This window comes from Muscardinus avellanarius, assembly GCF_963383645.1.
Source record: "Muscardinus avellanarius genome assembly, chromosome: 3".
NCBI classification, from domain to species: Eukaryota; Metazoa; Chordata; class Mammalia; order Rodentia; family Gliridae; genus Muscardinus; species Muscardinus avellanarius.
In genome coordinates this window covers 114,180,777-114,199,334 of record NC_137788.1, presented here as the reverse complement: position 1 = coordinate 114,199,334, position 18,558 = coordinate 114,180,777, and the positions used below count along the sequence as shown (strand labels likewise).

At 58.7% G+C, this 18,558-nt stretch overlaps 2 protein-coding genes across 4 annotated transcripts in view; both read left to right on the top strand.

The window, feature by feature from the left end:
* Positions 1 to 733: 733 nt before the first annotated feature.
* ADAM15 (ADAM metallopeptidase domain 15) lies at positions 734 to 16,535 on the top strand (the record flags this gene model as incomplete). Of its 2 annotated transcripts, none has more annotated exons than XM_080691870.1 (23): positions 734 to 812; positions 1,872 to 1,978; positions 2,554 to 2,630; positions 3,818 to 3,896; positions 4,049 to 4,125; positions 4,210 to 4,402; positions 6,877 to 6,942; positions 7,020 to 7,088; positions 7,164 to 7,333; positions 7,443 to 7,527; positions 8,732 to 8,880; positions 8,958 to 9,132; positions 9,327 to 9,419; positions 10,925 to 11,229; positions 11,316 to 11,511; positions 11,747 to 11,824; positions 12,805 to 12,877; positions 12,990 to 13,128; positions 15,031 to 15,100; positions 15,578 to 15,649; positions 16,011 to 16,082; positions 16,288 to 16,400; positions 16,493 to 16,535. In XM_080691870.1, the coding sequence occupies 23 exons, from the start codon at positions 734 to 736 to the stop codon at positions 16,533 to 16,535; spliced, it is 2,580 nt and encodes an 859-aa protein (XP_080547996.1). The 2 variants fall into 2 exon arrangements, with proteins under 2 accessions (XP_080547996.1, XP_080547995.1); XM_080691869.1 differs by having other exon boundaries at positions 15,575 to 15,649.
* Positions 16,536 to 18,050: 1,515 nt separating this feature from the next.
* Positions 18,051 to 18,558, top strand: part of EFNA4 (ephrin A4) — a gene marked incomplete at both ends in the record, with an annotated part of 6,250 nt that continues 5,742 nt past the window's right edge. For both annotated transcript variants that reach the window (XM_080691908.1, XM_080691907.1), the window contains one exon: positions 18,051 to 18,163. In XM_080691908.1, the coding sequence (XP_080548034.1) occupies positions 18,051 to 18,163 (113 nt within the window). The remainder of the gene's footprint in view (positions 18,164 to 18,558) is intronic.

Sequence of the window (18,558 nt, the reverse complement as noted above, 5' to 3'; positions counted from 1 at the left end):
CACCTCGGGGGCGCCGGGGACTTGAGGACCCGGAGTCAGGAAAGCTGGCCGCTCCGGCGGGGCGCGGGGCGCACTCGCCATCCCAGTACTCGGGGGCGGAGACAGGAGGATCGCAGGTGCCAAGCTGGCCTCAGATACTTAGGGGCCCTCTGCGCTTAGACCCTGTTTCAAAATAAAGAGTATAAAAGCGGGCTGGGGGTGTGTAGCTCAGGGGTAGAATGCCCCTGGGTTCCATCCCCAGTATCACCAAATTTAAAAAGAAAGGTGGCCTGCGTTCAGGGCCCAGCACGGACTCGGTGCCGCGATGCTCCTGGGGGGTCCGGACGGGGCGGAGGAAAGGGAAGGCGGGACGCGCAGGCCGGTCGGACCGGGTTTCCGCACAGCTGCGAGCGGGCGGCGGCGCGGGCGGAGCCGGGCCGTGGGCGGGACGCGGCGCCTTTAGGACCCGGGAGGGGCGTGGCCTCGGCGGGGCGTGGCCTGGCTCCCGGCCGGGTGGGAGGGGCCTCGGCGGGGCGGGGCTGGCTCCCGGCCGGGTGGGAGGGGCCGGGGCGGGGCGGGGCCTGGCTCTCGGCCGGGTGGGAGGGGCCGGGGCGGGGCGGGGCTGGCTCCCGGCCGGGTGGGAGGGGCCGAGGCGGGGCCTGGAGGCCCAGCGGCGCGGTGGGTGCCCAGAGCCCACCCGGCCGCCGCTGCCGCGCGCGCCCACCGCACCTGCTGCCCGCGGGGCGCCGCTGCCATGCGGCTGGCGCTGCTCTGGGCCCTGGGGCTCCTGGGCGCGGGCAGCCCGCTGCCCTCCCGGCCGCTCCCAAATATAGGTGAGTCTGCAGCCAGCGGGGGGTCGAGGGTGCGCTGGGGAGAGGTGCCGGGAAGCGGGACGCAGCGGGACGCTGGGGTCGGCCCGGAGCCCTAGCAGCGCGGCCTGCCCGGGCCCGGCACCGGGGCATGGAGCGCAGAGGGAGGAGGGATGCTGGAGCCCGGCCGGAGGCGCCCCGCGTCGTCCCGCTGACACTTTCTCGGGCTCAGGTGCCAGGCACAGAGGGGGCTGCCCAGCGCCCCGGGGGGCCGTGCAAAGAGGGTCGCCCCTCGCCGGGACTGACGCCTGCGCCCCTCGGGGCCTAGCTGACAGCGCACCCCGTGCCAGGATGCCGTGGGCGCAGCTCCGGGTTTAGTGATGACGATTCTCTCCAGCCTGGGCGCCCGGGCACCGACACCCCGGGGCAGAAGCCCGGCCGGGCGGCCGGGGCCGGGAGGAGCCTGGAGAGGGGCTGGGACGCGGCTCCTCCTAGGAACTTTCACTTCCCGCCGCTGTCTTGGGCCGGGGGCCGAGAGGGCAGGCGGGGGTGGAGTGTCCGGAGGAGAGAGGGCCATTGTGGGGGGCGGGTGCTGGGAGGAAGCGGAGGCTGTGGGCAGCGGGTGTGCCCGACTGGGCGTGAGGGGTGTGTAGGGAGCTGAGGGTGTTTGCACTGCTCACCCAGAAATGGGCGTTCACCGCATCTGCCAGGAGGGAAGGGGAGGGCGAGTGGGCGCCGGGCCACGAGGCTCGGCAAGGCCTAGGGAGGGCGGGGGTTCCTGATGCGGGAGGAGGGGGCGGGCGGAGACAGGGGAGGGCCCCTGGGGGAACCTGCCACTGGCCAGAGGGGCCACAGGCCGGACAAGCCGGACTCTCTCGAGGACTGGTGGACGGGTGGGTGGGTAGAAAGTGGTACTGGGGAGCAGCCCCCTTCCTCCGGTGACCTCCTCCCAGCATGCAGTGCTGGAGCTCCTCTGGCACAGAAGGGTCTTGGTGCGCTGGGAATGGGTGGGTCTGAGGACAGCAGTCCCCAGCCCGGGTGTGGGCGTCCTCAGCGCTTTCTGGGGTGTCTGGGACCCTGCAGGTGGCACCGGGGAGCAGCAGACCAGACCAGAGAAGTCTCCGAGTGGGTTGTCGGAGCCTGAGGTCCTTCAGGACAAGCCCGGGATTAGCCCAGCAGAGGTGCTTCAGGTGAGCTGCTGCCCCCCAGCGAGTAGCCAGCGCTCCCCACCCCGCACCCCAGCTCGGGCAGGTGCCCCAAAGCCAAGCAGGGCTAAGGAGCCAGGTCCATCTCAGCCAGTCCCCAGCACCTGGTCTCACCAACCTCCCTGGTGTCTTTACACATCTCAGCCTCGGCCCCACCCGGGCATCCCTCTCCATGGGGAGTTTCTGAAGCCAAACTTGCTTTTCACGATGTCAGTCTTCTCATTGGGGGGACTGGGAAAGGGTCAAGGCTTTGTGCCCCCCCCCATTCTAAAGCTGAGTCAGAGGAAGGGCTGGGTCCTGCGCTGGGTCCTCCAGGATGCTTCCTCTTTGGGCAGGAAGCAGAGAAGGGGCGGCTTAGATACCTTCCTTGACCCCCCCCCCCATGCAGCCCCCCAGAACAATGCCCCAGGCCAGGCAGGGCTTCCTGGCCCCTTCCTTGGGATCCCCCACCAGTGACCTCATCATCTTGGCTGTCCCTAGGGCCTGAGGTTTCCTGGTTAGGAAAGAAAGGTAGGAGGTGTGGCAGGGGCAGGGCGGTGACTTGTCTTCTGTGCCTACAGACCAGTCTGCCTGAAGCCCTGAGGATCAAGCTGGACCTGGACGGGGAGAGTCATGTCTTGGAGCTGCTTAAGAATAGGTAGGGAGCTGGGAATAAAAATAATCACACCGGCCCGGAGCAGGACTTGGGAAGCTGAAACAGGAGGATCACAGGTTCGAGGCCAGCCTCAGCAATTTAGCAAGGCCCTCAGCAACATAGTGAGACCCCGTTTCAAAGTTAAAGAATAAGCCAGGTGTGGTGGTGCACGCCTGTAATCCCAGTACTTGGGAGGCTGAGACAGGAGGACTGCAGGTTCGAGGACAGTCTCAGCAAGTAGTAAGACTCTCACCAACCTAGTGAGACCCTGTTTCAAAATAAAAATAAAGTAAAGCCGGGCGTGGTGGGGCACGCCTGTAATCCCAGTACTTGGGAGGCTGAGACAGGATGATGGTGCAGGTTCGAAGCCAGCCTCAACTACTTAGTGAGGCTCTCAGCAACTTAGTGAGACCCTGTTTTCAAATAAAATATAAAAGAGGTTTGGGAGTATAGCCCAGAGGTAGAAAGCCCCTGGGTTTCGTTTCATCCCACAAAATAAATAAAATAAAAGTAAAAATAAATAAATAAAAGTAAAATAAAATAGGGCCGGGGGTGTAGTTTGGAGGTAGAATGTCCCTGGCCTCCATCCCTAGTACTATAAAATAATAATAACAGTAACAATAATAACCATACAGAGCTGAGCGTAGTGACGCGCGCTTGTAATCCCGGCATTCGGGAGGCTGAGACAGGAGGATCGCGATTCGCAGACAGCCTCTGCTACTTAGTGAGGCCCTTTGCAACTCAGTGAGACCCTGTTTCGAAATAAAGAATAAAAAACAGGGCTGGGGGTGTAGCTCAGAGGTAGACCGTCCCTGGGTTCCACCCCCAGTACTGCAAAAAAATAATAAATCAATAAATAAGCACCCAGCTTACCAATTATGTAGCATTTACTGTCCCAGGGTCTAAGTGCTCTGTCATGAAATCCTCCCAACAACCTCCTAAAGGGGAGAGGGGTCTGTTATGTATTACTGTTCTCATTTAACTTAGGAAAAAGCCCAGGCACAGAGAGGTTACGTAACTGGCCTGAGCTCACACAGCTGAGTGTGCGTTGTAAACCAGATCCTAACCCCAATACCCTGGCAGCGGTGGACCCCACACCCCGCTGCCCCTGGGGCGGTGGGAAGTTGCGGGCATTCCCAGCCCCGCTGCTCACTAGTGCTACACCGCCCTCCCTTTTCTTCTCCCCACAGGGATCTGGTCCCAGGCCGCCCGGCCCTGGTGTGGTACCAGCCAGATGGCACTCGGGCGGTCAGTGAGGGACACTCACTGGTAGGTCGGGCCCTCCTGGACCGTTTCTGGCCTGGGGGGAGGACAGGGGAGGGTGACTGGAGCGTGGCGGCCCTGGAGGAAGTGGAGGTCCCCCGACACCTGTCCTAGCAAGCGAGGCCCCCGGGTGCCAGCTCTGATGTCTCTCACTGCAGGAGAGCTGCTGCCATCAGGGAAGAGTGTTGGGCTACGCAGGCTCCTGGGTCTCCATCTGCACCTGCTCGGGGCTCAGGTACAGTGGGTGGAGTCTGCGACCCTGGAGAGGACGCACCTGGCACGGGTGAAATGTTTCCTGACTTCTCTCTTTCTTCCTTAGGGGCTTGGTGGTACTGTCCCCAGAGAGGAGTTACGCCCTGGAGCCGGGGCCCGGAGACCTCCAGGGTCCTCCCATCGTTACCCGTCTCCAAGACCTCCTCCTGCCAGGGTACTCCTGTGCCGTGCGTCAGCGCGCCCCTGCGTCCACTCACGCTCCACCACCGTCCCCCCTAGGACCAGGCCACCTCCGCCGGGTAAGAGGACTGTCAGGCCGGGCTCAGTGGAACACACCTGTAATCCCAGTACATGGAAGGCTGAGACATGACAGGAGGATCACAGATTTGAGGCCAGCCTCAGCTACTTAGTGAAACACTTAGCAAGACCCTGTTTTAAGATGAAAAATAAAAAGGGATGCCTGCCCTGGGAACAATTCCTAGCACCAGGAGGGGGGGGGGGGAGCGCGCACAAGCCAAGCAGCAGGCTTGGTGGTGCACACTTGTAATCTCAACATTTGGGAGGCTGAGACAGGAGGATCGCAGTTCGCAGACAGCCTCAGCTACTTAGTGAGGCCCTCTGCAACTCAGTGAGACCCTGCTTCAAAATAAAGAATAAAAAAAATACAGCAGAGGGTGTAGCTCAGAGGTCAAATGCCCCTGGGTTCTATCCTCCCCAGACCCGCAAAAAAAAAAAAAAAAAAAAAAAAAAAAAGAGAGAGAGAGTGCTATTGAGCATGGAGGGGAAGAAAGAGGAGAGGGAGGAGGAAGAAGAGGAGGAGGAGGAGGAGGCCTGGCATATGGTTAAGTGTTTGATAGTATAGCAATTAATGAATTTTTTTTTTTTTTTGCGGGTTTGGGGATGGAGCCCAGAGGCATTTGACCTCCGAGCTACACCCCCAGCCCAATTTTTTATTCTTTATTTTGAAGCAGGGTTTCACTGAGTTGCAGAGGGCCTCACTAAGTAGCTGAGGCTGTCCGCGAACTGTGATCCTCCCGTCTCAGCCTCCCAAGTGCTGGGATTACAAGCGTGCGCCACCACGCCCGGCCAATGATTTTGTTTTGTGTATTTGCTTTTTCTGTTTTTGTTGTGCTGGGAATTGAATCCAGGGATGCTCTGCCATGGAGCAACATCCTCAGCATCCCCCCTTTTTTCTTTTCCTTTTTCTTTTTTGGTACTAGAGGCTAAACCCAGGGGCATTCTACCTCTAAGAAACCCCTAGCCCTGTTTTATTGTTTTATTTTAAGACAAGCTCTTGCTAAGTTACTGAGAGCCTCACTAGGTTGCTGATATTGGCCTCAGACCTTCAGTCTTCCTGTCTCAGCCTCCTAAGTACTAGAATTACTGGCATGTACTGGAGGTTGAACCTGGAGCATTCTACCTCCAAGCTACACCCCAACCCTATTTTTTAGTCTTTTTTTTGAAACAGGGTTGTGGAGAGCCCCACTGAGTAGCTGAGGCTGTGTGAGACCCTATTTCAAAAATAAAGAAGCTGGGTGTGGTGGCACACACTTGTAATCACAGTACTTGGGAGGCTGAGACAGGAGGATCGCAGGTTCAAGACCAGCCTCAGCTACTTAGCGAGGCCCTCTGCAACTTAGTGAGACCTTGTTTCAAAATAAAGAATAAAAAATAGGGCTGGAGTGTAGCTTAGAAGTAGAATACCCCTGGGTTCAATTCCCAGTACTGAAAAATATATATATAATAAAGAATAAAGAATAGGGCTGGGGTATAGCTTGAAGGTATAATGCCCCTGGATTCAACCCCCAATGTAACACACACACATGCACACACACTAAAAAAGAGTAAAAGGAGAAGGGCGTGGTGGCACACACTTATAATTCCAACATTGGGGAGCTAAGACAGGAGGATCACCATTTGCAGACAGCCTCAGCTACTTAGTGAGGCCCTTTGCAACTCAGTGAGACCCTGTTTCAAAATAGAGAATAAAAAATAGGGCTTGGGGTGTAAGAGATAAAAGTCCCCTGAGTTCCATCCCTAGTACAGAAAAATAAATAAATAAATAAATAAGTAAAAGTGTTGGAGGTGCAGCTTGGAGGTAGAATGTCCCAGGTTCAATCTCTAGTACCACACACACAAGAAGAAAAAAAAAATTGGGGAGGCTGAGATAGGAGGATCGTGGTTTGTAGACAGCCTCGGCTACTACTTAGTGAGGCCCTTTGCAACTCAGAATGACCCTGTCTCAAAATAAAGAATAAAAAACACTAGATGTCAACCACTAAGCCAAGCATGGGAAGGAGGGATGGGGAGGGAACAGGGTGGGGATCGGGTAGGGGCTAACTGGGCGATGTGTGCATGTATGTCTACAAAAGTATTTTCTTTATACCATTATGATGTATGAATACATTTGAATACATTGCACCAATAAAAAATAAATTAAAAGGCAAAAAAAAAAAGAATAAAAAACAGAGCTGGGGGTATATTTCGGAGGTAGAAGGCCCCTGAGTTCCATCCCCAATACTGCAAAAAAAAAAAAAAAAAAAAAAAAAAAGCACTGAGCTGAAAGCTGGAAATGCAGGGTTGTACTCCAGGTTTGTAACGGGCTTGGTCCACGTGGGCAGGCCCCTGGCCTCCCTGGCTCTCCATGGTTCATCGGTGGAATGGGCCCTCGGCTTATTCTGCCTGGCCACCATGGGTGGGAATGGATGCGGCTTGGGGCCTGGGTTGGGGCCTGAGCCCGGTGGCCTTCTCTCCTTCCTCCTTCTGTGCACAGAGCAAGCGGGACGTGGTGACGGAGACCAAGGTCGTGGAGCTGGTGGTCGTGGCTGACCATTCGGAGGTGAGCGGCGGGCCCGCGGTCCTCCCGCCGCTGCGCGCCCCGCCTGCCTCCCGTGATGGCTCCCTCTCGGTCCCCAGGTCAGGCGGTACCCCGACTTCCAGATCCTGCTCAACCGCACGCGGGAGGCAGTCTACCTGCTGGACTCGGTGAGCGTGGGGCTGCCGGAGTCCCCTGGCCCCCCGACCTGGCGCCCCGTCTTCTGAACTTGAGCTCTCTTTCAGTTTTTCCAACCCTTGAACGTTCGGGTGGTCCTAGTGGGCCTGGAGGCCTGGACCCAGCGCGACCTGGTGGAGATCAGTCCCAACCCAGCCGTCACGTTAGAAAACTTTCTTCACTGGCGCCGGACCGACTTACTGCCTCGATTGCCCCATGACAGTGCCCAGCTGGTGACGTAAGTGCTCCCCCAGGCTTAGCCAGAGGGGCGCCACGTCGCCGTCCCTGGCCAAACACACCCCTGGCACTGCAGCTCTGATCCCTGACCTCTGACCTCTGACCCGCAGGGACATCTCCTTCTCTGGGCCTATGGTGGGCATGGCCATCCAAAACTCCATCTGTTCTCCCGACTTCTCCGGGGGTGTGAACATGGTGAGTGAGATGCAGGCCTCTTCCCCGCTCCCAGTTGGGTTCCTCCCGAGTACGGGACCATTTATTGACTGAAATCCCCCTTACAAAGATGGCCAGCCTCTGATTTGTGGGCATGGGGGCGAAGGGACAGGGTCTGGGCTTGCGAGGGAACCCCTCATGATCTCCACCGATGAGGTCTGCCTAATGGGAATTTGGGGGAGGGGTCCCAAAGAACACGGCTGATCTCCAGGGGGATAGAAGCCAAGGGTGGCAGTGCATGCCTGTAATCCCAGTACTTGGGAGGCTGAGACAGGAGGATAGTGGGTTTGAAGCCAGCTTCAGCAATTTAGCAAGGCCCTCCGCAACCTAGGGAGACCCAGTTTTCCAGTTTTATTTTTTGCAACATTGGGGATAGAACCCAGGGGCGTTCTACCTCCGAGCTGCCCCCACCCGCATCCCATTTTTTATTCTTTGTTTTGAAACAGGGTCACAGTGAGTTGCAAAGGGCCTCACTAAGTGGCTGAGAATGTCCCTGAATCGTGATCCTCCTGTCCCTGCCTCCCGAATGCTGGGATTACAAGTGTGAGCCACACACCACACCTGGCTAGTTTCAAAAACAAAAATCATAAAGGAATGTGGGTATAACTCAGGGGTAGAATGCCCCTGGGCTTAATCCCTGGTACCTGGCAAAAAATAAAATAAAATAAAATAAAACGATTAAGGCCAGGCGTGGGGCACACATTTGTAATCCCAGCATTTGGGAGGCTGAGACAGGAGAATCGCAAGTTTGCAGCCAGCCTCAGCTACTTAGTGAGGCTCTCCACAAATCAGTGAGACCCTTGTAATCCCAGCATTTGGGAGGCTGAGACAAGAGGATTGTGGTTTTCTGACAGCCTCGGCTACTACTTAGTGAGGCTCTTTGCAACTCAGTGAGACCCTGTTTCAAAATAAAGAATAAAAAATCGGATGGGGGGTGTAGCTCGGAGGTAGAATGCCCTTGGGTTTCATCCCCAGTACCACCAAAAAAAAAAAAAAAGGCTGGAGGAATAGGGCTCAGAGATAGAATGCCCGTGGATTTTTTCCATTCCCAGTACTGCAAAAAAAGAAAAACAAACAAAGAGGGAGGCATTGCCCACTGGCCCAACAGAGAGGGGGCAGGAGCAGCTGGAGGGGGCTGTTGGGAGCCAGGTGGAGGCTGACCAGGGTCCCCCCTCCCCGGCGGCAGGACCACTCCACGAGCATCCTGGGAGTCGCCACCTCCATAGCCCATGAGCTTGGCCACAGCCTGGGCCTGGGCCACGATGCTCCTGGGAGCAGCTGCACCTGCCCGGGGCCGGCCCCAGTCAAGAGCTGTATCATGGAGGCCTCCACGGAGTGAGTGACTGCCCGGGCGGGTGGGGGTCGGGAGGGCTGGGGGGCTCAGTCCCAACCTCCTTTGCTGCCCTCCCCAGCTACCTGCCAGGCCTAACCTTCAGCAACTGCAGCCGGCAGGCCTTGGAGAAAGCCCTCCTGGACGGCATGGGCAGCTGCCTCTTCGATCGGCTGCCCCACCTGCCCCGGATGTTTGCTTTCTGTGGAAATCTGTTTGTGGACCCTGGCGAGCAGTGTGACTGTGGCTTCGCAAATGTGAGCCCCTCGCCCGGCTCACCCCGGGCCGGGCCCCCGGCCCCCTCGAGGCCTCTTTGGTTTCAAAGGGGCCGCCCTGTCTGCACACGGGCTTCTGGGCTCTGTTTCTCCTTCCCGCAGCCTTCTGGGTTTGCTGTCTGGGAGGGGGTGTTGGGGGCGGTTCTGAGGCTGGGCCCCTCTTGTGCCCTTCCCAGGACTGCACGGACCCCTGCTGCGACTATTTCACCTGCAAGCTGAGGCCGGGGGCACAGTGCGCCTCTGACGGAGCCTGCTGTCAAAACTGCCAGGTGAGCTGGGCGCGGTGGGCACGCTTGTAATCCCAGCGTTCAGGAGACAGAGACAGGAGGATCGCGGGTCGCGGCCAGCCTCAGCTACTTACCGAGGCCCTCCGCAACTCAGCGAGACCCTGTTTCAAGATAAAAAGACTAAAAAATAGGGCCGGGGGTGGAGCTCTCAGGTACAATGCCCCTGGGTTCCATCCCCAGTACCACAAAAAAAACAAAACAAAAAACTGCCAGGTGAGCCAGGTGCAGTGGTGCATGCCAGTAATCCCAGTACTTGGGAGGCTGAGACAGGAGGATCGCAGGTTTGAGGTCAGGCTCAGCAATTTAGAGAGGCTCTCAGCAACTTAGTGAGACTGTTTAAAGATAAATAGGATGTTGGGAAATAGGTACTCTTGTACACCTTTGGTGGGAGTGCAAACTAGCTCAGGCATTATGGAGATCAGTGTGGAGATTGCTTAGAAAACTGGGAAAGGATCCACCGTATGATCCGGCCATAACACTCCCGGGCATCTTTCCAAAGGGGGTGAAATCTGAACTACAGGAACATATGCATACCCGTGTTCATAGCAGCACAATTCGCAATAGCCAAATTACAGGACCAACCTAGGTCTCCATCAAAGATAAATGGATTGCAGCCAGGCGTGCCGGCGCACGCTTGTAATCCCCGCGCTTGGGAGGCGGAGACAGGTGGATCGCACGGGTTCGAAGCCAGCCTCTCTGGCTTAAGAGACCCTGTTTCCAAATAAAAATATAAAATAGGTCTGGGAGTGTAACCTGGAGGTAGAAGGGTTTCCAGGAACCCCAGTACCACACACACAGAAAAAAAAAAAAAGAGTGGATTGCAAAATTATAGGAAATACGCACAACGGAATTCTACTCAGTAATAAAGAAGAACAGAATCATATCATTCGCAAGAAGATGGAAAGACCTGGAGAACATTATGTTAAGTGAGATCAGCCGAGCACAGAAGGAGAAGGGACATATGTTTTCTCTAATATGCCCAAGCTAGGGAGCATGAGGGATGCCAGAGGGACTCCAGATAATGGAGGGGAAACCTCGGCAAAGCCAGGGAGGAGGGGTAGAGGAGGAAGAAGGCTGAGGTTCACGAATGGAAAAGCTGCCTGCCACTACAGGATGTAAATATAACATTGTTACCTGGACACTCAGTATCAGGAGGGAAGGGATGGGGTAGCCGGGGAGGGAGGGGCACCAAGGACTGTGTGAATATACGCCCTTGTCAACTGGTCCAATCCCAGCATTTGGGAGGCTGAGACAGGAGGATCACTGTTTGCAGACAGGTCAGCTACTACTTAGCGAGGCCCTTGGCAACTCAGTGAGACACTGTTTCAAAATAAAGAATAATAAATAGGGCCGGGGGTGTGGCTCGGAGGTAGAACACCCTGGGTTCGGAGCGCACCTGCGAGGGGCCGGGATGAGAGAGTCACTCTGTCCTCTGGGCCTGGCCGAGTTTGCCCAGCCCCTGAGTTGGTGCCCACTCACCTTCACAGCTGCACCCAGCCGGCTGGCAGTGCCGCCCCGCCAGAGGAGACTGTGATCTGCCCGAGTTCTGCCCGGGCGACAGCTCCCAGTGCCCCCCTGACATCGGCCTGGGGGACGGCGAGCCCTGCGCCGGCGGGCAGGCCGTGTGCATGCACGGGCGCTGTGCCTCCTATGCCCAGCAGTGTCAGTCCCTCTGGGGGCCGGGGGCCCAGCCTGCTGCGCCAGTCTGCCTCCAGACAGCCAACACGCGGGGCGATGCCTTTGGGAGCTGCGGAAGAAGCCCCAATGGCAGCTATGTGCCCTGCACCCCCAGGTAAGGGGTGAAGCTGGCTTCTCCTCTGGGTTTGCGAAGCCCCGGTCCTGCCCCTCTCACCCTGCCTGCCCTTCTCCCACCGCCAGCGATGCCATCTGCGGGCAGCTCCAGTGCCAGGGGGGTAGCACCCAGCCCCTGCTGGGCTCCGTCCGAGATCTGCTCTGGGAGACCCTGGAGACCAACGGGACGCAGCTGAACTGCAGCCGGGTGCACCTGGATCTGGGGGATGACGTGGCCCAGCCCCTCCTGACACTGCCCGGCACGGCCTGTGGCCCGGGCCTGGTGAGCAGCCGGGTGGGCAGGGCCATCTGAGCTAGCAGTGTCCAGAGCCATTGTCCACCAGCGCCGGAGGCACAGGCTCTACAGGAAGCAGATCCCTACCAAGACTGAGCAGACGCCTGTCTTCCCGTCCAGCCTCAGTTTCCCCACCTGTAAAGCGGGCTGCGACTTCAGCCTGGCTGGCCACCCCAGCCCCAGGGGAGGTCTGCGAGAGCGTCGTCTTTGTGTCTCCTCCCAGGTGTGCATTGACCAGAGATGCCAGCCCGTGGGTCAGCTGGGAGCACAGGAATGTCGGAGCCAATGCCACGGACACGGGGTGAGCCGGCGCAGGAGAGGGGGAGGGGCCTTGGGAGGAAAAGAAAGGGGGACTTTGAGGACAGATGTACCTGGGTTCCACCTTTGTTCAGCTACCTACTCACTGTGTGACCTGGAACAGGTTTTGTTTTCTATTTTTATTTTTTTTTTTTTGTACTGAAGATTGAACCCAGGGGCATTCTGCCTCTAAGCTACCCCCCCCCCCGGGGCCCTATTTTATTTTATTTTATTTTTTTTAGCACTGGGGATGGAACCCAGGTGCGTTCTACCTCCAACCTACACCCCAGCCTACACCCCCAGCTCTATTTTTTAGTCTTTATTTTGAAACAGGGTCTCACTGAGTTGCAAAGGGCCTCACTAAGTAGCTGAGGCTGGCCACAAACTGTGATCCTCTTGTCTCAGCCTCCTGAATGCTGGGATTACAAGCGTGAGCCACCACGCCCGGCTTAATTTTTATTTGAAAACAAGGTCTCACTAAGTAGCTGAGGCTGGCTTCGAACCTGTGCGATCCTCCTGTCTCAGCCTCTCAAGCGCTGGAATTACAAGCGTGCGCCACCACGCTGGGCAAAGTCTGAGTTCTTGACAAACCCCAAACAGAAATGGTTGTGGACGCTAGGCGTAGTGGCGCACACTTGTAATCCCAGCATTCAGAAGGCTGAGACAGGAGGATCGCAGTTCGAGGTCAGTCTCAGCTACTTAGGCCCTTTGCAACTCAGTGAGACCCTGTTTCCAAATAAAAAGTAAGCCAGGCGTGGTGGCGCCTGCTTGTGATCCAGCATAAATAAAGACTAAAATAAATAAAGACTAAATAAATAAAGACTAATATAAAGTCCCAAATAAAGACTAAAAATAGGGCTGGGGGTGTAGCTTTGAGGTAGAATGCCCCTGGGTTCTATCTCCAGTACCGCAAAAAGAAAAAGAAAAAGAAAGAAAAGAAATGGTGGCGCTCTGAGCCCTTCATTGCGTGTTCTGTCCTCCTAGGTCTGTGACAGCAACAAGCACTGCCATTGTGAGGAGGGCTGGGCACCGCCTGACTGCACCACCCAGCTCCGAGGTACCCGGGGCGGGCACAGGCCACCTTCCCGGCCCCTCCTCCTGCCCCCTGACCCCTTCCTCTGACCTCTCCACTCCCGCCCACTTTAAACCTGGCCTCCCTCACCCCGCAGCAGCCAGCTCCCTGAGAACCGAGCTGCTTCTCAGCCTCCTGTTGCTGCTGGTTCTGTTGCTGCTCGGTGCCAGCTACTGGTACCGTGCCCGGCTGCGCCAGCGGCTCTGCCAGCTCAAGGGATCCAGCTGCCAATACAGGTAGGAGCATCGCCCCCGCACTGCCGTGTCCGTCCACTGGGGGGCGGTGCAGAGCCTTCCTGACCCGTGCTTTGGGCACCCTGAGCTTGCTGACCACCGCACACACCTCCCTCCCCTACTCTTCACCGCACAAGGGCACCCCATAGGGCAGCTGGGGGGCTAGGGCCATTTCCCCCAGACCCCCGTACAGAGTCAGGGCCCTCCCTTAGGCTGACTTACTTCTGCCTATACCACCCAAAGCTACTCTGAAAGGGTACACAGGGTAAACCTAGCCCAGCACTGGGGCACACATCTGCAACCCTAGCGCTTGGGAGGCTGAGACAAGAGGATGGCGGGTTCGCAGCCAGCCTCAGTAACTTAGTGAGGCCCTCCAAAACTTAGCGAGACCCTGTTTGAAAATAAAAAGCAGCCAGGCCTGGTGACGCACGCTTGTCATCCCAGCATTTGGGAGGCTGAGACAGGAGAATCCAGGTTCGCTGGCTGCCTCAGCTACTTAGTGAGGCCCTTTGCAACTCAGTGAGACCCTGTTTCAAAAAATTTTTTAAAAATAGGGCTGGGGGTATAGCTCGGAGGTAGAATGCCCCTGAATTCCATCCTCAGTACCACAAAAAAAAAAAAAAAAAAAAAAAAAAAAAAAAGGCAGGCATGGTGGGGCACGCTTATAATCCCAGTACGTGGGAGGCTGAGACAGGAGGGTCACGGTTCTCAGCCAGCCTCAGTTACTTAGTGAGGCCCTTTGGAACTCAGTGAGACCCTGTTTCAAAATAAAGAATAAAAAATTGCTGGGTGTGGTGGCGCACACTTGTAGTCCCAGCGTTCTGGAGGCTGAGACCAGAGGATCACTGTTCGCAGCCAGCCTCAGCTATTTAGTGAGGCCCTCTGCAACTCAGTGAGACCCTGTTTCCAAATAAAGAATAAAAAAAAGGCTGGTGGTGTAGCTTGGAGGTAGAAGGCCCCTGGGTACAACCCCCAGTACCGCAAAAAAAAAAAAAAAGAATAAAAAAAATAGGGTTGGGGGTATAGCTCGGAGGTAGAACACCCCTGGATCTCATCCCCAGTGCTGCAATAAAATAATTAATCTCTCAAGTAAATAATAAAATAGAGGAGCCGGGCGTGGTGGTACACGCTTGTTATCCCAGCATTTGGGAGGCTGAGACAAGAGGATCGCAGGTTCACAACCAGCCTCAGCTACTTAGTAAGGCTCTTTGCAACTCAATGAGACCCTGTTTCAAAATAAAGAATAAAAATTAGGGCTGGGGGTGTAGGTCAGAGGTAGAATGCCCTGGGTTCTATCCCCAGTGCCATAGTAATAGTAATAGTAATAATTAATAATAATAATAATGATAATACAGGGCTGGGGGTATAGCTCAGAGATAGAATGCCAAGTTCAATCCCCAGTACCACACACACACCAAAAAAAAAAAGAAGAAGAAGAAGAAGAAGAAGAAGAAGAAGAAGAAGAAGAAGACGAAGAAGAAGAAGAAGAAGAAGAAGAAGAAGACGAAGAAGAAGAAGAAGAAGAAGAAGAAGAAGAAGAAGAAGAAGAAGAAGGAGGAGGAGGAGGAGGAGGAGGAGGAGGAGGAGGAGGAGGAGGAGGAGGAGGAATGAATGCTGGGCATGGTGCCGCACAGTTGTAATCCCAGCATTCGGGAGGCTGAGACCAGAGGATTGAGGTTTGTGGGCAGCCTCTGCTACTTAGTGAGACCCTGTTTCAAAATAAAGAATAAAAAATAGGGCAGGGGGTGTAGCTTGGAGGTCAAATACCCCTGGGTTTCATCCCCAGACCCGCAAAAAAAAAAAAAAAAAAAAAGAGAGAGAGAGGGTCAGCCTCCCGCAATGGTGGCAGACGTGACTGGGGTCTGAGGCTGAACCCTCTCCTTCTTTTCCTTTCTTCACGCTCAGGGCAGCCCAGCCCGGTCCCCCAGAACGACCAGGACCCCCGCAGAGGGCCCAGCTGATGCCAGGCACTAAGGTGAGTCCCGGAGGCCAGAGGAGAGGGGCCCACCTTGCCTGGCACCCAGCATGGGCCCTTGGCAGGGAGCGTTGAAGGTTCTAGACTCAGAGAAAGGCTACCATTGCCCGGAGCGGCTCGGAGGAGCCAGGGCCAGCCGCTCCCCCTGCAGCCACAGAGCAGCCTTAGAGGAGGTAGCGGGCCACACTGGCGGCTTTGAGAGGTGGGTCTATGGCTGACCAAGGAGGGGACGAGGCAGGGGACTGTGCCCAAGGGGCCCCACAAGGCCCGTCCTGCTGTGTGGGAGGGCACCCAGTCCCATGCCTGCATGCACGGCCTGCTACTTGACACCTTCAGCATGCAACTGAATTCACCCGTGCATGCCTCCCTCTGCCCCGGGGCCCCGGCGCCCCTGCCTGGCACTAACCCTTCTCTGCCCACATCTCTCTGCTCCCTCACCTCCTCCATGCCCAGCTGCCCCTCCTGCCCTCTCAGCGGGCTAGTGCTCTCGGCTTCCCGGGCCCCCCCTCCAGGCCGCTGCCGCCTGACCCCGTGCCCAAGAGACTCCAGGTAAATCTGGGCCGGACCCCACCCTGGCCCAGGACAGGTGGGAGGCTTGGTGCCCAACTGCGGTTCTCCGGGGTGCCCGTCCCCAGCCTTCTGAGGCCCAGCCCAGAAGCAGCAAGGGTGAGCCTCCCGCAGTGGTCTCCGCCGCCATCTGGTGGGCAGTGGCGGGCCTGCAGCCAGCCAGGGACTCCCGCGGGCCACCGCACACCTTTTCTCCCAGGCTCTAACTGAGGCATGCGCCAACCCCTTGCCCGTACCCGTGCCCTGGCTGACTCTGCATGTGTACCCCCATCTCCTCTGGGGGAGCCCTGCATGCCCACCGCCTCGGCTGTGGTCTCAGGCCACGGCCCCTCTCTCTGTCCAGGCTGAGCTGGCTGACCGACCTAACCCCCCCACACGCCCTCTGCCCGCTGACCCGGTGGTGAGGCACCCGAAGGTAACAGTGGGGGGAGAGGAGGGCGCAGGCTCTCCCCCCACCTAGGGCTGTGGTGCTGGTGTTGGCGGTGCGATGCCCCCTCTGTGCCAATGGCACCTTTAGTGGGGACAGGTTTGTTTGCGGCCCCCAAGCTGGTGTCCCTAAGCACCAGCGTGTCGGGGGTGGGCAACATGACACCCCACGCCAGCTCCTGCCTCTCTCCCAGTCTCAGGGGCCTGCCAAGCCCCCACCCCCAAGAAAGCCACTACCTGCCGACCCCCAGGGCCGGCGCCCATCGGACGACCATCCCGGGACCCCGCCCTTGGTGGTACCCTCCAGGTAGGGGAGGCGGCGCCGCCGAGGGTGGGTGGACAGGGCCGGCGAGCTGCCGAAAAGGACCTCTGACCTTTTTTCTCCGCTTCTGAACTCAGGCCAGCACCGCCGCCCCCAGCAGCGCCCTCGCTCTACCTCTGACCTCGCCTGAGGTCCTGCCGCCTCCAACTCGAATTTAGGACTTAAAGGATCCTACAGGCATTTTTCCCCCCTGGAGTCCCCACGGTGACTAAAGAAGCCTGGACGTGCTGTGCCTGTCTTAAGGAACCGGGGTGCTGTCAAGGGGCACCCAGAGGACCCGCAGCCGGGCGTCGGGGAGGGGCTGGGGCTGGACGGGACTGGGATTGGTGCACACCGCCCGTCTCGGCTCTGCTGAAATAAACGTGAAGTCGTGGAAGTGTCCCAGGTGTGCGCTCGGAGGCCGCGTCGCCCCTGCGGTGCCAGGTCTGGCCGCCAGGCGGCGCTGCCTCCCCGGACCAGGCTAGCGGAGCAAGGCGGGAGCAGCCGAGTGGCTCAGCCGGCTCGGGTCCTGCGGATGCTCCAGATCTTGTTTCTGCGGGTCTGGGATGGCTCTCGGTGCGCTGCTGCGCCGCAGGGCATCGCTTGCCCGCTGCCACCCCCACTCCTTAGGCCCTCACCCCAAGCTGCTCGGCACCCTGGGGCGGCCATCGACAGACAGACCCGCGTCCCCACCCTTGGACCCGTGGCTTGGGAACAGTGTATGTAACCGGTGTTCTCAGAGCCCCGGAGCCGGGGCGGAGCGGCGGGCGGCGGCTCCCACGATCCCGAGGCCGCGCACCTGTCTCCTCCCTCCCCGCCCCCACCCGAGGGCGCAGGAACAAAGGTGCTTTGTACCCGCCGCCACTGCCTCGGCACCTCGTCCTCGACACCGGGGCCGTGCGGGCCCCCTGCCCAGAAGGAAGGCGTGGGGCGGAAAGGGCCCGATGCCAGCCCCACATGGGCACCTCGCTCACCACCTAAGGCTCTCCAGGGACAGGCGTGTCCCAGAGGCGCTCCGGCCGGTTCCCTCGCCCTCCATAGACGGCCAAGAAAAAGGGTCAAGGTATAAAAGTGTCTGGCACGCTTCTCGGGTCCTCTCTCGGGCCTCCCCGTCGCTACCTGGGCAAAGGTGTGCGCCCCTGCTTAAAATTCCCCCCCCCAAAATTATTTAGTTATTATTGTTGTTGTTTGAGACAGAGTCTCAAACCTGGGCTATATTGCCCAGGCGGCTTCAAACCCCTGGGCTCAAGCAGTCAGCCCTCCTGCCTCGGCCTCCGAGTAGCTTGGGCCTACAGCGCTCGCCTGGCCTCTGCAGCTTCTAACAAAGCTTTCCACCGTGCAGACCAGAGAGGCAAGACCCCCGGCCCTCTTTGGACGCTCTGAGCGCCGCAGGTCCCTCCCCCCGCCCCGCGCGGCCCCGCGGGCGCCATGGCCAACCTGGCGCGCTCCGCGGCGCGCAGAGGGTTAACCCGAGTTGGCCCGGGCGGGGAGGCGGAGACGCGCTCCCACTGGTGGAAAGTTATCCGGGGCGTGGCCCTGAGTCCCGCACCCCACCCACTTTGTGCAACCCCCCCGGATTCCACTCGGCACCTCGCTCTCCCCGACTGCGAGCCGGGCCGAGACCCGCGGGACCGGACCGGACCCGACCCCGGGGCGATGCGGCTGCTGCCCCTGCTGCGGACCGTCCTCTGGGCCGCGCTCCTCGGCTCCCCTCTGCGGGGAGGCTCCAGCCTGCGCCACCCCGTCTACTGGAACTCCAGCAACCCCAGGTAGCCGGGCCGGACCCGCGGGGGCCCGCCCGGCCCGCGCGCCCCCGGCCCGCGCGCCCCCGCCCGCCCCGTGCGCGGCGCCGCCCAGCCCGGCCCGCGCCGGGGCTCCTTTGTCTGAGCCGGCGGGGGAGGTGGGGGAGGGGCGAGGCGCGCCGGGGTCTCCCCGCCCGCGGGGTGGGGGGTTGGGGGGACCCCGGCCCTGCCCGGGCCGGCGGAGCCCGGGGCTGGGGGCCTCGCGCGCTCCGGCCCCGCCCCCTCCTCTGCAGGATCCCAGCCTCCCGCCAGCCCGAGCGGGGCGGACGGGGATGGGGAGGGGGCTTCACGGCGGAGCCGGAGCCGGGATGGCCGGCCGGGCTCCCTGGGTCTCTCTGTCCCCTCTGGCTCTGACTTCTGGT